Source organism: Lissotriton vulgaris, chromosome 1_1 (genome assembly GCF_964263255.1).
Source record: "Lissotriton vulgaris chromosome 1_1, aLisVul1.2, whole genome shotgun sequence".
NCBI lineage: Eukaryota > Metazoa > Chordata > Amphibia > Caudata > Salamandridae > Lissotriton > Lissotriton vulgaris.
This window is the reverse complement of record NC_141685.1, coordinates 586842399-586862192: the sequence shown is the minus strand read 5'-3', so window position 1 is coordinate 586862192 and position 19794 is coordinate 586842399. Positions and strand designations below refer to the sequence as shown.

Below are 19794 nucleotides of genomic sequence, written 5' to 3'. Positions count from 1 at the left end.
GCCGGGAGGGTAACTCCCTCCCGCCTTCCAAAAGTTCAAGAACCGTTTCCGTCTTCCCATTCTTGGGGATTGTGTTGGGAGGGGGTGATGGGTATCCCGGCCATATTGTGTTTTTTTAGAAAGCACCAATACCTGGATTTGTATATAAGCAGTTCAGTTCATTGCTGTCCTGCCAAAAATGGGTTCTACACTTGACTCATTTGATTTGAAGCTCTGTTATTATTGTGCATCCATACTAATCAAGAAGCATAGCTCAGTTGTAAACCCTTATTCTCTTCCTTTAATTACCATTTAGCAATATTTATCAATATTTGCTAAAGAAATTGTTTCTGTGTAATGTTTCTATAAAAACTCCCTCTCATAGGTAATGTCGGACTGAAAGATGTGATTGACCCAGGAAACCGTACTGCCTGGATAGCCCAGCAGCTGGATCAGGCCAAGAAGATGCACCTAGACGGGATTAATCTCGACATCGAGGAAGATGTTAGATTATATTCCCCTGAATACAATGCTTTGACAGCTCTTGTTCAAGAAACAGCTGAGGCCTTTCACAAAGAAATTCAGGGGTCGCAGGTAAGAACTAGGTTGTATATGACAACGAAGAAAGGTATAAAGAAAATAATACTGCAGAATGTCAAATTCTTGGTGACCAATTTTTGATGTTCCATTATTATTTTTATAATAAGGATGAAACCATAAAAAGATGGTGCACTAACAAACTTCCCAAAACATGGCTTCTCCACTTAATCCACATCCTCTCACTAAGTAATAAACTAAACTCTGATTTTACACCTAATACTAATTTAATCCTTTTAACTTTTTTAATTGTTACATCGCTATTTTTAAAACTATGTTTTAATAATTACTACATATGGCATGTCATCATCTTTACTTTTCTATATTCTGAATGCATTATAGTATTTCCTAAATAGGTTATGCCTATTTTCGCATAATGCCAAAAACGAAACCGTACCAAAGGACATGGTGGTTATAGTTCTCATTCGTAACTTTCTTTAAGAAGGTGTGCTAGTCAATTTGTGTAATGGTTATTGTAAAGTATTTCCAATTCAGCGACTCCAGGAGATCTATACAGATCAGTTGTTGAATTTTAAATACACTATGATATGACATCTATTGAAAAATTCATACTAATTATATTGTGTACCTTTAGACCTGTTTGATGTGTCTCAAGAGTCATTGTATGTATTCCAAGGGCATGCTACGCATTCAGTGTGTTGTTATTAGTCATTAAAATTGGTGTGCCACAAAAACTTCATACAAAACAATTGCAGTTTCTCAATCAATAAAAATCAGTTTGCAGATAAACTTAATTGAACAAGTTATAAAACCTCATTAAAATTGGTGGGTCTATGAGTTAGTAGGAACAATCTTTCTTCTCATATTCAATGCCCCACACACCTACTGACTCCTCATATTGTCATTTTGCAGTGAGTGCTTCTAAAGTCCCATAATTTAGATTGGATGTCACAAGCGCCACTATGTTCAAGAATATTTTTCCACCAATTTTTACTACATTATGCAATAATGTGAGCATACAAGTGCCACCACATGCACACTAACGTCAGTTCCTTTCATTCAACCCCTTCGGCAATGGAAACGGAGCCCGCACTCAATCTTTTTCATCATCTTTGATAAACTTTTTTTTGCTAAATTCTTCTACAGTGTACAAGGAAATATGGCTCCACTTAAGACCACATGGTTCAAGCCTTGCTGGACCATCCCAAACAGATGTCTGTAAAAGATCCCCACAAGGTATGTCTTTGGTGTCTAGGGTCATCGCATGACTCTAACGCCGGCGAGGACTGTGTCTGGATGAACCCAACAGTGATCTTGGACCATGATGCCAAACTTTGTTGCTGCAAAAGACACACAATTGCTGGACGGAATGCAGAACAAATCAAAAAATTCACCCCCGTCAAGCGATCTGGGTTAAGTCCATCATTCTTTTGCTCACCATGCCACCCCAGTTTAGACCTGGCCATATGCAAATCAGTCTTGACCCTGTGCCTCATGGGAACAGTCCAGCCTGAACTGCCAACCCAGGTTCTCCCTGGACTGGAAACAAGCATCCTAGGACCGGTTTCAGGGTTTCACCCCTCTTCAGCCAGGAAAGCTTGATTCCAGTGGCAAAGTGAGCCCAGGACCCACGTCTGGACATACCTGGCGCACTTCGGGCCAGAAAGTAAAAGACACACAATTGATGGACGGAATGCAGAACAAATCAAAACATTTACCCCTAGTCAAGAGATCTGGGTTAAGTCCATCATTCTTTTGCTCACCATGCCACCCCAGTTTAGACCTGGCCATATGCAAATCAGTGTTGACCCTGTGCCTCATGGGAACAGTCCAGCCCGAACTGCCAAGCCAGGTCCTCCCTGGACCGGAAACAAGCATCCTAGGACCGGTTTTGGGGTTTCACCCCTATTCAGCCAGGATAGCTTGATTCCAGTGGCACAGTGAGCGCAGGACCCAGAACAATGGATTTAAACCAGATCTTTTGACTGGGGGAGAACGTTTGCATTGTCAGCATTCCGTCCATCATTTGTTTGCTGTAACACTTTTCACCCTAAGTGGGATGGGTATGCCCAGACGTGGGCCCCTTGCTCATTGTGCCACTGGATTCAAGCTAGCCTGGCTGAAGAAGGGTGACATACCCTGAAACTGGTCCCAGGATGCTTGTTTCAGGTCCAGGGAGGACCTGGCGTGGCTGTTCGGTCTGGACTGTTCCCATGAAGCTGAGTTCAAACTGGGGTGGCGTAGTGGGCAAAAGAACGATGGATTTAACCCAGATCTTTTGACTGGGGGAGAATGTTTGCATTGTCAGCATTCCGTCCATCATTTGCTTGCTGTAAAACGTTGTTGCTGAGCACCGTCGGAAGGTGCTTAACTCATGGTCCTGGTTGAAGTCGAGTGCCAACTTGTTCTGCTCTCAAGCTCTTTGTTGCAAAAGATATTCCTCTTAGTCAAAATCCTCAGGTCAGTCAAAGATAAAGAAAAGCAAGAAAATGAATTAAGATTCCTCCCATTTCACCACTCTCGACAAGAGAAGTCCCTACTAGGCCACGGTTCTTTCCGGTCTCCCACTGAGGAATCGATTTCACAACTTATCCCAATGCATCCTAAATTTCCATGTCCGTCTGTGATATTGCAGTAGATAGAGTCTTTCTAAGCAGCCATGTTGCTTATATTTGCCACCCTTCCGCTCCCTCTGGCATGCATTTGGGGCCCATGAATCGTAGGGGGCCTGCAGTCCGATTACTGTCAGCAGGTCCATTCTCGATGCTGCCCGTGCCTCTTGACCCTACTGCATGGTCCTCGCCGTCAAGGGCCAATGCCCTTCCCAACTTCCATCCCGGTGCCAAGACACACTCTGGTTCCTGCTGTGTCGATGCTAGAGGAGAACCTGTTTGTTTTGTCTGACTCTGAAAGTTTGCTAGTGGATCTACAAGAAGCTGGTGGTTTGGATACTTCCACTGACACTGATTTCTGTCCATTTCCCCAGTCCATCAACAGAGAATATTCAGTGTAATTTACTGCAGTTTCAGGCGTGCAGCATAGGTCCTAGATTTGCAGCTCCCATCCATAGAAATCATAACCAAATCCTGTCAGAAATTCTACAGCCTTGCCAGGCTTTGACATAGCCACCTTTACCTTTTAATGAGGTCCTCGCGGATACGTTAATGTTGCACGTGGGCCAAGCCATGCTCTTGGCTTTCCTGGTAAATAGGCAGGTGGCTAGATCCAACAGACCCAGGAAACTCTGCCTTCTTTTCTCAACATCCTCCACATGAAACCCTGGTTGTCCGGGCATCTATGAGCAGGCTGTGCCCAGACTCATTTGTGACAACTCCCCTTGACACAACACATTTGTCTAGGGCATTTGGGGAAAAAATGTTTTCTTCGGCCAGTCCCACCCTTCTTTCTGTCAATGCCAGCTCCTTCTTTAGAAGATATTCTACTCTATTGTGAAATATGCTCAGAGCGATCTTGCTGACAGTTCCTAACGGATTTCATGCCAATTTAGCGCAGATCATTCAGGATGGCCAAGATGCAGCAAAGTATATAATTTGTTCTGAACTGGAGCGGTGCTTTAGTGCCGCACGTGGATGTGATCCATGGGTTTTTCCAGTGAAATCCAAGCGTCATTTTATTATGTCTTAGGAGAGAAGGCATATTTGGCACTCGAGTACTTACAAGAAAGCAGGGCTGCAGCTCACTTCCTAGGCATTTCTGTGCCTGTGCGTCAGTATCCCCAACAGTTTCACCCCTTTCCAGGCTTTGGAAGATGTTCAAAGACAACACCAAGGCCGACTGCCCCAACAACAGACCTCCCAGTCCTTTTGAGACTAAATTCAGGGAGCAGCTGACAATGTCCTAGCTAGTATCGGAAGAGTACTGTCCAGTGCTTCTGCTCCTCCTTCTTCGGCGTCCAAGCCTCTTTAGTTTGCCCTCCGAGGCACATGGCCACCCTGTAAAAGGCAGGGTAAGTTATTACCTTGAAGGGTGTCATAGTATTAGATCCAGCAAGTGGCTTCTCCAAATAATCCAACCGGGTTAATCCATGCCATTTCTGTCTGACCTGCCACACATTCCACCTGCATCAGAGCAGCTTCCAGGGATACATTTGTCCATTCTGCAGAAAAAAAGTCCAGGTTCTTTTGGACAAGGAAGCCAGAGAGAGGTACCTTCACCTGAACTAGGAACAGGATGTTACTCTTGTTATTTCCTCGTGCCAAAGATGGATGAAGTCCTTTGTCCTATTTCAGATCTTCGTCCTCTCAACTTCATCCTGAACAAGGACAAATTACTCACAGTAATTAAGGATCTCTCTTTCCTGGATGCAGGATTCTGGATGGTAGCTCTGGATCAGCAGGGTGCTTATTTTAATAATTCTATCCTGAGGACCTGCGGGCGTTACCTGTGTTTCAGGGCGTGGCAATAATGTATTCCGTTTGGTGTGCTCCACTTCTGCCTTGCCTGTACCCCTCAGGTGTTCACAAAAGTGATGGACGTGGTTGCAGCACATCATCAGAGGTTGGGTATACCAGTCTTTCCCTAGCTCGACGACTGGCTGTTGCAGGCAGACTTGCCACAGTCAGTTGTAGGCCTCATCCAGATGATGGCAAACTTGCTAACATCTTTGAGTTCTAGACCAATGTGCCAAAGTTACACCTGACTCCTTTGCAGATGCCCCCATTCATCAGAGCCATTCTGCATACAATGTACTTTCGAGCCTTCCCTATGGTCAACAAGTCTAGCTTATTTGGGAAAGATCCTGATGTTTCAACCTCTGTCCTGGAGTTTTGTGAGAGTGGCTCTTACACTTCTTGGACTCCTGCATTTTGCATCCCGCTTGTCAACCATGCCAGATGGCACATTCAGTTTTATTCAGTGGGATTTTAGGTTTCAGTGGGCTCTGCTTCAAGGGAGTTGGAGACGTGCAGTGGTGGCTGCTCAACTGCAATTAGACCTGCATTAGACTCCTCTCCCTATGCAGACAGATGCGTCACTGCTGACTTGTGGAAGTCTTCTGGGAGAGATGGAGATAAGAGGACTATGGTCTCTGGTAGAGCCCTGTTCCACAGCAACCTATTAGTGTTGCAGGCCGTTCACTCAGAGTTGAAGGTCTATTAACCGTCCGACAAAGGGAGACTGGTTCAGGTTCTCATGCACTACACAACCACCACGTGGCACTGCGACAAGCAGGGTGGAATGTGGTCATGGGTTCCAAGTCCTGTGCCAAGAAGCTCAGCGCTTCTCGATCTGGTGTAGTAGTCAGGACATCACCCTGCTTGCCACACACCGGAAGGAATCTTTAAATACCGGGTTGGACAAACTCAGCTAGCAATGCTGACAAATGAGAGTTACACCCTACGATGGCACAGGGCATCTTCTAAGGGGGAAAAACCTGGCTTGATCTCTTGGCCATCCAAAATGTCAACACTAGTGCACTGGAGTTCCTAATAGGGCTGTCCTTTGGAGACGCATTCTGACTACGATGGAGTTTAACTTTCTGTGCTCCTTTATGTACGCCTTTCCACCTTTTCCTCATCTTTCTAGATTTCTGAAAAATATCCGTAATGTCCAGGCCTGGGTTATCCTAGTGGATTTGGGTATAAGTATCTATCCACTCGGACTGCTGTTTTGGGAGACTCTTCAGTCACAGCAGCAGGGCAGGGTCTTGCACCCAGGCCTGTGAAGTCTACACATCAATGCATGGAGATTGAGCAGCTGCTGTTGACTGCATTTCACCCTCTTCATGGATGTCATTTAGGTGGCCAGGCGCCCATCTAAAAAAGTCTACTCTGGTTGCTGGGGCAGGCTTGTGGCCCTGTGTGGTGCCTGCAATATGGACCCATTACCGGCAAAGCTGTTGGATGTCTTATTGCTTATGTTGTGTTTAGCCCAGCAAGGCCTTGCAGTTGACAACTGTTAAAGGGTCTTTGTCAGCCCTTTCTGCCCTTTTGCATTTACTGGACCAACCATCCATGTTTAAATCAGCTGTTTCGATGTCTTTTCTTATAGGTTTAGTATATAGGCTTCCACCTAAATCCTGCATGATGTTTCAGTGGGGCCTTCATTTGGTTCTCACATACCTTATGTGCACCCCATATGGGCCAACGCACAACTATCCTTTGCGTCTCATGACTCTTAAAACTGTTTTTCACATTGTGATAATTTCAGCTTGTTGTGTGAGCAAGATTGAGGCTTTTTCAATACGCCACCTTTTTTCCTGACAAACTGATGTCATGGACCAGAGCAACATTCCTGACAAAGTTGACTTCCTTTCCTGACAGACATTCCATTGCTCTTCTGACATTCTTTCTCCACCTTAACCATCTATCGTTTGGACTCCAAAGGAGTGCTGAGCTTTTACATCGATCGTACCAAGGACCATCTGTTGGACGATCAGCTCTTTGTGGGGTTCACTGGGGCAAAGAAGGGAAAGGTGGTGCGAAAGCAGAACCTTTCACAATGAATAGTCCTCTTGATTCTGATCTGCTATGTTTTGATGAAGAAGCAGCCTCCAAAAGCTCTGAATGTTCCTTCCCCCAGAGTCAAGGCTGCTAACACTGTGTTGGCACATGGAGCCTTTGTCCAGGCTAACTCTCAACCTGCTACGTGGGCATTAGTGCACAAGTTCACAAAGCACTATTGCCTTGACAGTCAGGTCCATTGGGATGGGCATTTTTGTCATGAGGACGTTTTAGACTGAACTGTTACACAGACCCACCACCACCTTGGGTGGTGCTGCTTTAGTATCCATTCACAAAGTGAGGAATCTGCGGTTAGATGTATCCATCAGAAGAACAAGTTACTTACCCACGACAACTATCTTTCTGGGAGATACTCTGTCTAATTTTAGATTCCTCACCTCCTTACATAGAAAGGTCCGAATCTAGAGATAAGCACACTGTCACATCTAGTAAGTTATAAAGCTACTTGTCCGAGGACTTGGACAGATTCAAGAAAGAAATGGCATCACCGCACAGATGTTGCGTCTATATGCATCTCTGATGTCACTTTCAGGGCGGGACTGATCTGACATCAGCCAGCTGACCCCTCATACTGGCCTAAGAAAGCGACGCTATAAAAGGTCTCCGGATCCAGTCTGGCGCCTATGGGTTTTTATAAGATGAGGAATATGCTGTTGGAGTGTCCTAAAGAGCATTACCAAAGGTAAGTAAGTTGTTTGTAATGCCAACCTGTAGTGACGATCCTACCCAAATGCCTCACAATAATCCTAAACAAATGCATTTATCATTTAAATTAAATGAATTCAAATTTATTTTTAGACTTCATGATACAATAATTTTAGTCTTATCTCTAACACTAATCATTGTTTAATGTTTTCTTTTTAATCAAATTAAATAATATTAAAAAGACTTTAATTTTCAAAAAGGCTCCCTCTCCCTAGCCCTAATGCTGTCTCTAACTCACACCCATACCCTTACACAATTCCTAAATTTAATTCCACCATGATAAATCATTTTTTATATAAATAAATACAATTAATGCTAGTCCTAACTCTAAACCCCACAATGGGTAATACAACTGGTAATTATTTTTTTAAAGTAATGGCATATCGGGCTAGAGTCCCATAGGTATAATGGTCAGGATAGGTAGCAGAGCTGTGGAGGTACTAGTAGTGTATAGACAAAGGTGACACGTGGAAATGTTAGGCAGATTAAGAATATGTCCTACTTCCTTGGCTATCTTTCAATGTTTACCTCAGGTGGTGGTCAGTGCACTTACAGCTGGAACTCATACCTAAACTTTTAGCCATGCCCACCCACCACATTCAGTTTCTGGTTAGCCTCTTCATACAATTATTTTGTAGAAAAATATTTCAGAAAATAGTCTTGAGAATGGCAAATGCATACATTGTCTACAGCCAACTTAACAGCACCCTGAAATTTAAAAAATTGTAATGTGCTGTGCTTTTCTTAGACACTAAGGGCCCGATGTAGGTAAATCCCATTTACCGATTTTGAAATACCGAATCCTACCGATTCGGTATTTCAAAATCGGTAAATGGTATGTAGGTCCCAACATCTGGATTCGTTACCGAATCCTTAACAATTCTTTAATTACCGATTCGGTAAATACCGAATCGGTAATGTCCATTCATTCCTATGGGCTTTGAAGCCCATAGGAATGATTAGGCATTACCGATTCGGTATTTACCGAATCGGTAATTTAAGAATTCACAAGGGTGCAGGGGGTGTCACTTTGACACCCTCTGGCACCCCCAAAACAGGCACAGGTGCCATGTGGCAGGCATACCTGCCCTAAGGGCAGGTCTGCCTGTCACATGACATAGGTGTGCATGCACACATGTGCATGCACACCGGAATCGGTATTTTACCATGGATTTGTATTCCATGGTAAAATACCGATTCTGTAAGCCATGTGCAGAAGGTACATTGCCTACCTACATTGCATTTTCGGTAATTTTACCGAATCGGTAAATATTACCGAATCGGTAATTATTTTACCGATTCGGTACATATTACTGAATCGGTAAATTTACCGATTCGGTAATGATACCGATTCGGTAAAATTACCGAAAATGTGCACCTACATCTCAATAGCCCTTTACTGATCGGAAACGGCCGAAAATCGGTATTTTCGGCCGATTCCGATCGGTAAAGGGCTACCTACATCTGGTCCTAGGAGGTTACGTTTTAATATGGTGAAGATGCAATGAAAAACTTTCTATTTCAATATCTGGTATATATAAAGTACACATATGCATTTCTTGAAACACCCAGGTAGAAACACTGTTTGTTGTTTGATCGCTTATTAAAAATCTTATGACAATTAAAAATATTTGTTTCAAAGTATTGCTTCTCCTGAAAGTCTCTCTCTTTCTTCTCAGGTATCTTTCGATGGAACGTGGTCTCCAAATGGTGCAGTTGGAAGGTGCTATAATTACAGTGCAATTGCTAATGCTTGTGACTACCTGTTTGTGATGTCTTATGATATGTGGTATTCAGTTGGAGTGGCTGGAGCCAATTCACCTTACAAAGAGGCATTAGCTGGTGAGAATTTAAAAAAGTTCTATAAAGGTGTTTTCAATGAGAAACTCTAGTACCATTTGTTTTTATAAGCCTTATTGTTGGCATATTTCATGATTCATAACCACAGTCTTTCCATGTGACATAACCATGCTGTTTTGAGTTTTTTTATTCACAGATATTGCCAAATCTCCATTTTGCACAGCTTCTCTAGAAGGAAAATGAGTAGCATGATACCAGAATGAGGGCAAGCACAGACTATGTTAAACAACTCTGTAAAATGAAGACATGGCAGTCTCCTGCAAGAGAAAGCAAAATAACAAGTATAATATGTGCATGTTCTTCTAAAAAGTTGCATGTATTAATGAGGCTAAATTATATTTTATACTATCGCATCAGTGGAGTGATGCGTGAATTGCAGGAGGTTGGTGATGGCTGGATCATCAAGAGGTGTAAGTGGGAAAATGTCATTTTAACCTCATAGCTGCTATTACACATTCCTCCCCAGTGCTGCGCTGTCCATTAGAACTAGTGCTGAATGGACGTTCAATGGTCGTGCGCAGCACTGGGGAGGTAGCGCTGCTGACGACCATTGGCCGTCAGCAGCACTTAAGGGGTTAAGACACCAAACCAACTAAGTTGGTAAGCAAGAAAGCTAATCAGAAATTTATTTGTACTCAATTCTGTTGTATACAGCAGATATAGAAGAACCAGGTATCATTGTCGAAATGCATGTTTTCATGTCTTGCTTGAGACAACACATGCACTATCTCTTACAAGACATTTTGTTTACTTACTGCAGGCTTCAAGCCCACCCATTGCTTACCATTGGTTGGCATATCACCACTTTCATTTCCTTGCTTCTCTTTGGTCAACATGAGCCAGCTTCACATCCGCTGTGTGTGTTTCTCCTTCCCCTAAAGCCTGGCCCAAGTACTTCTGCCTTGCCAAGTGTCCTACCACTGTTTTTGCTTACAGGGCTATATTCTTCTTTAAGCTTCAGTACTCCATAAGAGTGCATCGTTTGCAGGACATCTTCTCCCCCCCCTGTCTTGCTCCTCATTGTTGTGCTGGCTATTGTTTCCTTTTAGCTTGATATGGCCACTTTCATTGAGCAATAAGGATGGTTGAGTACTCGCTGTCCATCTGTGACACTTGCGATACCTACTTTTACGTTGTCCCCTCCCTTTAGTTTCCGCCTGAGTGGTTTGTACTTTCACCTTTGCATTGACAGCTGCATAAAGTCACTGCATGTATGTTTCCCACCACAAAGCCACATAGGAGCCATTTCACTAAACACCAGGGGAGGGTTCTTTTCAACACACACCAATTGACTCACAAACAAAAATCACATCAACATCATGGAAATGCCCTAGATTAAATGCTAAATAAATTCAGCATCATACTGATATAGCTCACTGGCACCCAGGCACTAACTCTTCCATGAACAACAACCCTATGTGCTTTTCAAAAATCCTAAATCCGACAGGTCAAATCGCAGGGGTGAAGGAAAGAGGCAGCAACAATATGGAGGCAGCCTATATGACTACTTGATCATATCTAAAATATGCTTTGCTAACACTTGTCAGTTTGACGATTTTATGTACATGGGGAAGTCAAATACAAATATTAAACTGTGCATAGAGTTTCAAGCAGTGACACTTATCCCAACTTATTTCAAAATACTGCATTGTCTTCTATCTACTGATATGTGTGAGTAGGGCAGCTGGGAAATGCCATGTTTAATAAAACTGAATTGTGCTGCCTTTATTATTTTATTTGAGCTTTGCATTTACATAAAACAAAATTACGAGCTGGAAAACAGTTCAGTTTTCCTTCAAGGTGCCCTTGCTCATCTACATGACAATCCTAAGAAAAGGATAACTTAAGATCTACATCCAAAAGTATTCTAAGAGCAGAGTCCACAAGCAAATTGTCTTAAGGACTGCTCGATAAGAATACGGAAAAAATCTTCAAAATATTTTAAGTACAAAATCAAATAGCATTCTATCACAGAGGCTGCTTGGTATGAAAGCACGGAAAGTCTGCCATACATCCTAAAAGGTGTAGAGAAGCATGCCCATTGCATGGTGTGAAAAGGCTCCATAGGCTGTACTAATAAAGATGTATTAGACCTGACAGTCTTAGGGTGGTCTTCCCCCAACTTTTTGCCTACCTCCTCCATTTTTCTGATCTCATTTTTGCTGGCTTTAGGACTCTGTGCACTTTACCACTGCTAACCAGTGCTAAAGAGCTTGTGCACGCTCCCTTAGACATGGTAATATTGCCTCATCTCAAATTGCCATATTCAATTTACTTTTAAGTTCCTAGTAAATGCACTACATGTGCCCAAGGTCTGTAAATGAAATGCTGTTAGGGGGCCTTCAGCACTTATTGTGCCACCCACTTAAGTAGCCCTCTAACCACGCCTCAGGCCTGCCATTGCAGGGCCTTGGCATGCAGTTTACACTGACATGTCGACCTACCTACAACATAAACCTCTTGTCTGGTCTAAACCATCCCTTTTTATACATATAAGGCAACCTTAAGGTAAGCCCTACATAACGCAGAGAGCAGGGTGCAATGTATTTAAAGGTAGGACAGGACATATACTTCTAAGTTTGACATGTCCTGGTAGTGAAAAACTCTCACTCTCAAATGTGTTTTTCACTACTGCAAGGCCTAGCTCTCCCTAGGTTAACATTGGGAATACATTTTTTCCTTTAATAAGTGTAATTTCCAATTGGGAAAAGATAGGCATTTTGAGTTTGGTGTCTCTGGACTCACAATTGAAAATCTCCACTTATGGCAAAGTTGAAATTTAGATTCATAGCCTGAAAATGCCACTTCTAGAAAGTTGATTTACTTTAACCATTCAGTGCCTTCTGTCTGTCTCCAATGCATGCCTGGGGTGAATGACAGCGGAGCTTTGTGCATGCCCTCTACACAGCCACACACAAGAGAGCTTAGATGTGCCTGGTGGGCCATTCACATCCTGATGGGTCATCCTGGGCAGGATGGGAGGGAGGAGTTGACACGTGCACCTGAATGGGCTGTGCATGTACCCTCACAACGTAATTCCCCTCCCCATAGTAAGTCTGGAGCCAGGGCAGGGACTCTATGCCCTTTAAAGCCTTTCTTTGAAATCTTCCCCACTTCAAAGGCACAACTGGGTACAAGTGATGGATCTCTGACACCACCAACTCTTGCCTTGCTGTGTTGCCCTGCTGCCTGCTGCTCTCTCTCTGCCTGGGTGAGAAGGATTGGACCTGCATCACTTGAATCCAGGGTGACTCCAAGGGCTTGCTGGCTTGCCCCCTGTTGCCTAGGTATCAGGATCACTAAAGACTTACAACCCTTCTGTTCCAAATTCTGGGCTCTTCTGCTTGTGAGTCTGTCCTGCCATGTGGTGCCACCCCAGTCCCGGACCCTCGGAAGTAGACCTCGGGTTTGCTCCAGTGGAACCGACGCATCTTCTACTGTGGGAGCAAAATTGACCAATTACTGCTGCTGCAGGAACCAAACCTGTGCATCGTGGTAGGAACCTCTGCATCTCATCAGTATCCATGGACACGGAACCAACGCATCACCGCCACGTTGTGGACAAGATCGATGCATCGCCCTTGCAGCATTCACCTTCGGAGCCGCTGCGACCGGAACTGGAGCTTCGCTCAACGATACTAAAACATCTCGGGCTGCAACAAGGATCAAGGTAGATTTACTCAGTGGGCCCTGCATGAGTCATGTATCCAGCCTACGCTCCATCGATGGCAGCCTGATCTCTTGACTTTGTCCCAGTCCAGTGTAACTAACTAACTCTTTGAGAACCATTTGCCTCTTAGAGCTATTTTTGTATTTAATCTTTAAAATGTATATCTCGACTTCTACACATTGGATTGTTGTCCTTTTGTCTTGATTTATTTATAAAGCTACACTTATGTTTCTAAACCTGTGTGGGGTCCTTTTGTGGTGTTTTTACTGTCTTACTGCTTAAAGTGTTGCACAAGTACTTTACTCATCGACTACTCTGTGCCAAGCTACCAGTAGGAAAGCGCAGAGTAATTTAGGGTAAAGCACAGGATAATTTAGATTGTAGTGTGTCCTACCCTGACTAGAATTGTGGTTCCTGCTTGGACAGGGTGCATACCTTGGCCAACCAGACAACTGATCTCTAACAAGATATATATGGCAGAAACCAATCAGCATTGTAGAAATTGTTAAGTACAACAGGCTAAACAACTTAATATTAATATATGCCCTTTTACCTATATACAAGAAAATGATATCACAGCTTTGCGCTTATTCGGTACAATGGACTCTTCAACATAGTCCACAGCAAAAAGTGTAATTGTTGAGAGGGGTGGAAGCCCCTCTCAAGCAACAAGCACAATCCTTGTCAGAGCGAACTTCAAAAGTCCCTAAATTAACCTATACTTAATCCTCTGGCAGCTTGGCACAAAAGCAGTCAGGCCTATCTAAGAGGCAATGACCAAAGTAGTTATGCAGCACACAAACAGTAATAAAGGAAAAACACAATGCAAGAAAAAAATCCAAAACCAATTTAGAAAAGTAAAATATTCTACAATAAATAAAATGATACCAGAATGACAAAAGTTCAATCAGTAGAACGAGAGAAATTGAAGTTTAAAGTTGTACGTACAAAATGTCGCTAAATGGTGCACAGCACCAACAAAGGGTATTTCGGATGACCAAGATGAAGCACAGACCAGGCACAGGACAAAGTTTAGCCCGCTGGGAGTTGTACCTTATGTCCTTGGTGCGAGGTCTACGTGGTGTTGCTTCTGTTGTTCAGCGTCAGTGCAGAAGAGGCTTGCATCTGTGTGGCGAGGCTTTGCGTCTCACCCCGTCTGTTCCAATGAAGCTTGCAGCTGTGCTGAAAGGGTTTGCCGGGCTTTGCATGGCTCTGCATCGGTTCTAATTAAGCTTCCAGCTGTGGGGGAGGCTTGCCATGGCTTTGCGTCACCCGTGTTGGTTCCGATGAAGCTTGCAGTTATGCGCCGTGGCTTTGCATCACGTTGGCTTTAATGGATCTTCAGTTAGGCAAGTCAGGGTCCAGGAACTGGGGATGCACCTCTTGGGGTTCAGAGAGTCACCCCAGCAGAGGCCAGCAGGGCTCAGGCAGGGCCAGTTGGAGTTTCAGGCAGGTCGCGTGTAGCAGGCCAACTGGGTAGTTGCAGGAGGCCCCTGGAGCTTGCGTTGTCCCCGTAGCGCCAAAAAGGAGGTCAGCCAAATGACCCATGGAATCACTCAAGTTGGCCTGAGATGACGTGAGAAGGTCCAGTCTTCCTTCTCAAGGTGTAGGACAGTCCTCTGTGGAACAAGGCAGTCGTACCTCTATAATAACCACAGGTCCAGGAGTGTACTTTTGAGGTCTCAGGAGGTCCACAATCTATACCTGGTGCAGCCTTTAAAGTGAGGGGACTTCCTATATTATCCACACATATTGTTCTGGTAAGATCTTCCCTACCCTTGCCAAGGTTCCAAGTAATCTGGGGTTACAAAAGAATGGTGTGTGTCATTCAGCTAGATCTCTGAAAGTAAAAACTCTCCAACTGAGTTAATCCTGGACAAAAGAAAATAACAACACACCCTTAGAATATCTCCCAAAATGATCAGAAATAACATTTCTGGAAAGGAAGCCCCTCCCCTTAAGTTAACTTATGACTCCATCCTTAACGATGTAGTTAAAACCTTTTATATCTACCCCACCCAAAACGTATACATTTTAGGAAAATAATTGTTCCCTTTAACACTCAGGTGGCTGTAATTGGGTAAGCCCCTAGAGTAGAAAACCAAACTGAGGAAACCTGCCATAGAAAGCATAATCAGATGGATAAGGAGGCAAATATTAAGCAAAGGTGTAAATATTATTTGCTAATTAAAAGTAAAAATTAGATTATTACTTGCAAAACAATTGTCGGTGCCCAAACATTTCAAAATAATTAGTCCCATTTCTGAACTCCTTAAAGAGCCTTAGTGCCTTGAGCAAGATCATTTCCACACACATTTTGGAAGGTAAACTAGCTAAGTATTTCTCAGACAAAATTAAGGGCAGCAGGTATCAGCTACCCCCTGCAGGTGTTGGATGCAGCTCTTTGAAATGTGAGTGGGGTAGAGAACAGCCCTACCCAAACTCAAAAATGGCTCATCCTGCCCCCCTATGTCTTACTGTCTGGGAGGAATACTCAATGGCTAACTGCCAAGCTATTCACATTTATATGCCCCAGAACACATGCAACAGGCACCCAAATGGTCAGGAAAGGAAAATGGCAACTTTCTAATAGTTGCACTTTCAGAATTACGTTAAAAAAATCTGACTTTACCATTAAAGAGGATTTTAAATTACAATTCCTTTGAGTCCAAACTTGACATTTCTACCTGTTCCCAATCAAAAGTTACCCCTTATTAAATATGATAAGGTAACCCATTGTTATCCTATTGATGGGATAGTCCTTCCAGTAAGAAATGAATTTAGGAGTTTCTCACTACCAGGACATGTAAAACTTAAAAATACGTCCCACAGTTTACATGCAATCTGCCCTATAAGCTGTTTAGGGCCTGCCATAGTGGTGACTTATATGTATTAGAAAGGAAGGTTCGGGCCTGGCAAAAGGTTTATTTTGTATATGAATCCACATAGGACTCACACACTAACTTGTGAATTGGGTGAGAAATTTCCGTCTTTTTACTGGTGCTGGTTCTGATTAGTGAATCCTCATGAGTATGAGGATAGGTAATTCACTTGATGCGCTATCCCCTATTTATGGGGGGTGTCTCCATTTCGCACTCAATTGTCCTTTTTAAATAAAGTTTTTCAAACGTTGAAAAGATTTTGTTCTCAAATATTTTTTTTATTTATTTCATAACATCCATTTTGAATGATCAAACTCATATATTCAAAACATAAGTACGCCCAATGCATTTCGGGTATTACCCTTCTTCAGGGGATTTCTCCTGAAAACATAGCAGAAACTAAAGCTTAGTCCAGGTAGGTACATGAATTTAGTTCTTGTGATTAATTAACCTGTTTCCGAGGTGAGTGATTCTTTGTCTTGCAGTCGTACAAGGTCTTATGTTAAGAAATGAGTGTTAACCGGTGATTCTTTGTATCGCAGTCATACGAGGTCTTTTACTAAAGCTGTTAATTCGATTGTTCCCGTGTTGTGAAAACTTGTGACTTAAATGCAAGTAACAATTGATTTCATGATTTTTGCTTGATCTTTTTAACGTTATTAGGGTTTTACGAAAACCTTGTGCTGAAGATTTTATAAGAACAAAGGAACATTATAGTGCCCGTGTTCATCAAACTCTTGCGTTGTTAAAGTGTTACGAAAACCCTGTGCTGAAATTTTAAGAAAGACAATGAAACTACGTAATTCCAGTGCTTGTGAATCTCATGCTGTTGATCAAGATTAGTTGCATTTTGTGAACTCTTTATTTTACCAGGTCGAATTGGAAGTTTAAAACTAAACCACAAGCTTCAGTAGCAGGCCTGGAACTTGTTTAAGAGTGCTGCCTTAGTGGGTGGTCCATTAAGTGCTACAGGCCCACTAGCAGCATTTAATTTACAGACCCTCAGTACATGTAGTACCATATACAAGGGGCATAGAACTAATTAGATATGCCAATCAGGTGTAAGTCAAATGTACGATGTGCTAGGGAGAGAGCACAAGCACTTTAGCACTGTTTAGAAGTGGTAAAGTGCACATAGTCCTAATACTATCCTAAACGAAAATCTGTAAACCAGATGGGTGAAGATGACCCTGCAGAGAGGGCCTAGTCCAACAAACAGGAAAAGACCTGGACTCATTACAGAAGTACGTACCGTTAGAGCTCAGCTTCCTGTGAAGCCAATAAAAAATTACAGTTCACCTCAACCAGCACCTCAGCATAGAGCCTATTTTGACTGTTTTGTTAAAAGGAAAAACACAGTAATCATGCATGCTGTGCAACATTTCAAAGCCATGTTTCTTCAATTGCCAGTTTCCCACGGCCAACTTAAACATATGAAAATGAACATTAATCTTTATTAAGCAATCTGTGCTCACAAGGCCAAGTTACCACTCAAATGTTACATCAAAGCTACCACACAAAAAAAACAAGCCAATAGCTTACAAAATAAACTAGGCTCCGTAATACCCTACATCACTAGTTATGTAATATCCATGAGGGTTTACGTTCTAATCTATGTATAACATCTAGTTATAATATGATATGCAGTTAATAATAAATGTAAACATATAGAATCCTCTGAGTATTTGAGAGATGGAGTAAAGTCTCACTATCTACCCAGGGTTTATAATTGGTTTTCCTTGATATTTGTCTCTTGGTATTGAAAACTGTTTCTAAGTGTGGGGTATTAATAAAACAGCAGAGCTTTTATTTAGTCTCACAGGCAGATTTTATCCAGATTGTCAGATGGAGGGAATTCCAGATACTAGGAGCACTCTCTGCTTTAGTGCTTTAAGTTAGAACTAGCTCAGCTATTTTCATTCCCAACTAAAGACATTGGAAGGATTACTTAAAGTAAATGTAAATGTATGTAAATGTAAATGTAAATGTATTGTAATGTATTGGCATTTATATAGCGCACTACTTACCCGTAGGGTCCCAAGGCGCTTCGACCGCTGCGAAACCCTTCCTGGCTTCCCTGAGAGATGGTCCCTTAATGGGTATCTCCAGGGTGAGACCAGGCATCCCCGGCGGTCTGGTGGGGCCGTTAGTGAAGATGAGGCAAGCTAATGCCCAGAGTTGCCGAGTGTGATCGCTGATCAGAGTGGGCACCGAGGCGAGAGAATTATCGAGTCCGCTGACCCTAGTCCAGAAACCTGCCGCGCCGGGAATCGAACCCTGGTCCCGGGCCGTCCTCTGCTCTCGGGTCTGCCGCCTCTAACCAGTGAGCCACACTACTTCACTTTAAAGAAGCCCTGAATGTTTTTAGTCTCATTTCTACTAGGTTGTTGAGGTTAACTAGTTTGATGTAGGATGGCACTCTATTTTTAGGTTTCACCTGCTAGACAACATATGCACTGTCTGTTGCAAGAAGTATGTTTGATTACAGTGACCTTATTGCCCAACCATTGCTAACCATTCGTTGACTTTACACATTTGCTTGCTTCTTATTCATCAGTGTGTGTGGGCTTTTCTTTCTATTCTGGTGTTTGTCTCTCCCCTGGAGTATGAACGCATTACTTGTTTCCTTCTCTCTTTTGAAGCAAACTTTGTTACTTTTTGCTGACGGCTAGGTCATATTGAATGTGTGCGCAACTACAAAATGCCGCGGTGGATGTTTCAACAAATTTTGTTGTGCTGCACGACATCAAGGATGCTGTGGAGCTTAGCTAGATGCCATTGGCCAAGGCAGTTGGTCCCAAAGACTACTAGACAGTTCTTCTAAACAATGAGAATAAGTTAGATCCCATAGAAAAAAATTAAAGCAGCATGTTAATCACGATCCTGTAGCTGGGACTTTTGGGGAGGTGATAGTGGATCCTTGTTACTGTGTGTTTCTGTATATATATTTGAGGCAGTAAGGGACCATGTGGGGGATGGACAGAGATTGGATGTCACTATATCCTCACGGGATGCTATAGTAAAGCAAGTGCTTTTGAGGTCAGTCAGCAGTGATCCAAGTTCCTCACAATTATGGTCCAATTTGGTAGGGAGCTTGCTAAGTACATAGGGCAGCAATGTGATGCTTATTACCTGGTCATATTCTGTTGCTAGCTTTTCTTGCCCTTTGAAATGGTGAGACGGTGCCTCATGTTTAAGAATAGAATTTGAAAATAATGGACAACCAAAGTGACTGAAGGTGCATTTTCCAGTTTTTCAATGCAGTTGATATTTGTGCGGTATGTTAATGATTTGGTGGGACGCACTGGAATACTGGAGGGGTTCAGGTGCAAGTGATATTCTGGGGTAGGTGAGTAATGATGATGGAGTTCTTATTCACACCACTGCCCAGGAGCAAAATAGTAGGGTCAATGGAGATCTGTAAAGTAGTTCTTACTAAAAGTTCAGACAAATCTTTCACCTTGTCCTCTGTGTCATTTTGATTGTCGAGACAAAAGGAGATAGGAGAATCTAATGGGTGGGAATGTTTCCTCAGGAAGGAATTGAGTAGCTGTGCATTGGAGCAAGAGGCAATGAGAGGTACTTCTCTGTAGGTTCTGGACACGGTTGAGATGCTTCTGTCAAAAGGGAGGTGAACCTTCATGGATGAGAGAGGTCA

At 42.9% G+C, this 19794-nt stretch overlaps 1 protein-coding gene across 1 annotated transcript in view; it reads left to right on the top strand.

Moving 5' to 3' along the window:
* Positions 1 to 19794, top strand: part of LOC147747517 (di-N-acetylchitobiase-like) — a 144980-nt gene that overhangs the window by 97908 nt on the left and 27278 nt on the right. The window contains exons 3-4 of the mRNA XM_086953982.1: positions 365 to 573; positions 9404 to 9566. Coding sequence (XP_086810108.1) covers positions 365 to 573; positions 9404 to 9566 — 372 coding nt within the window. The remainder of the gene's footprint in view (positions 1 to 364; positions 574 to 9403; positions 9567 to 19794) is intronic.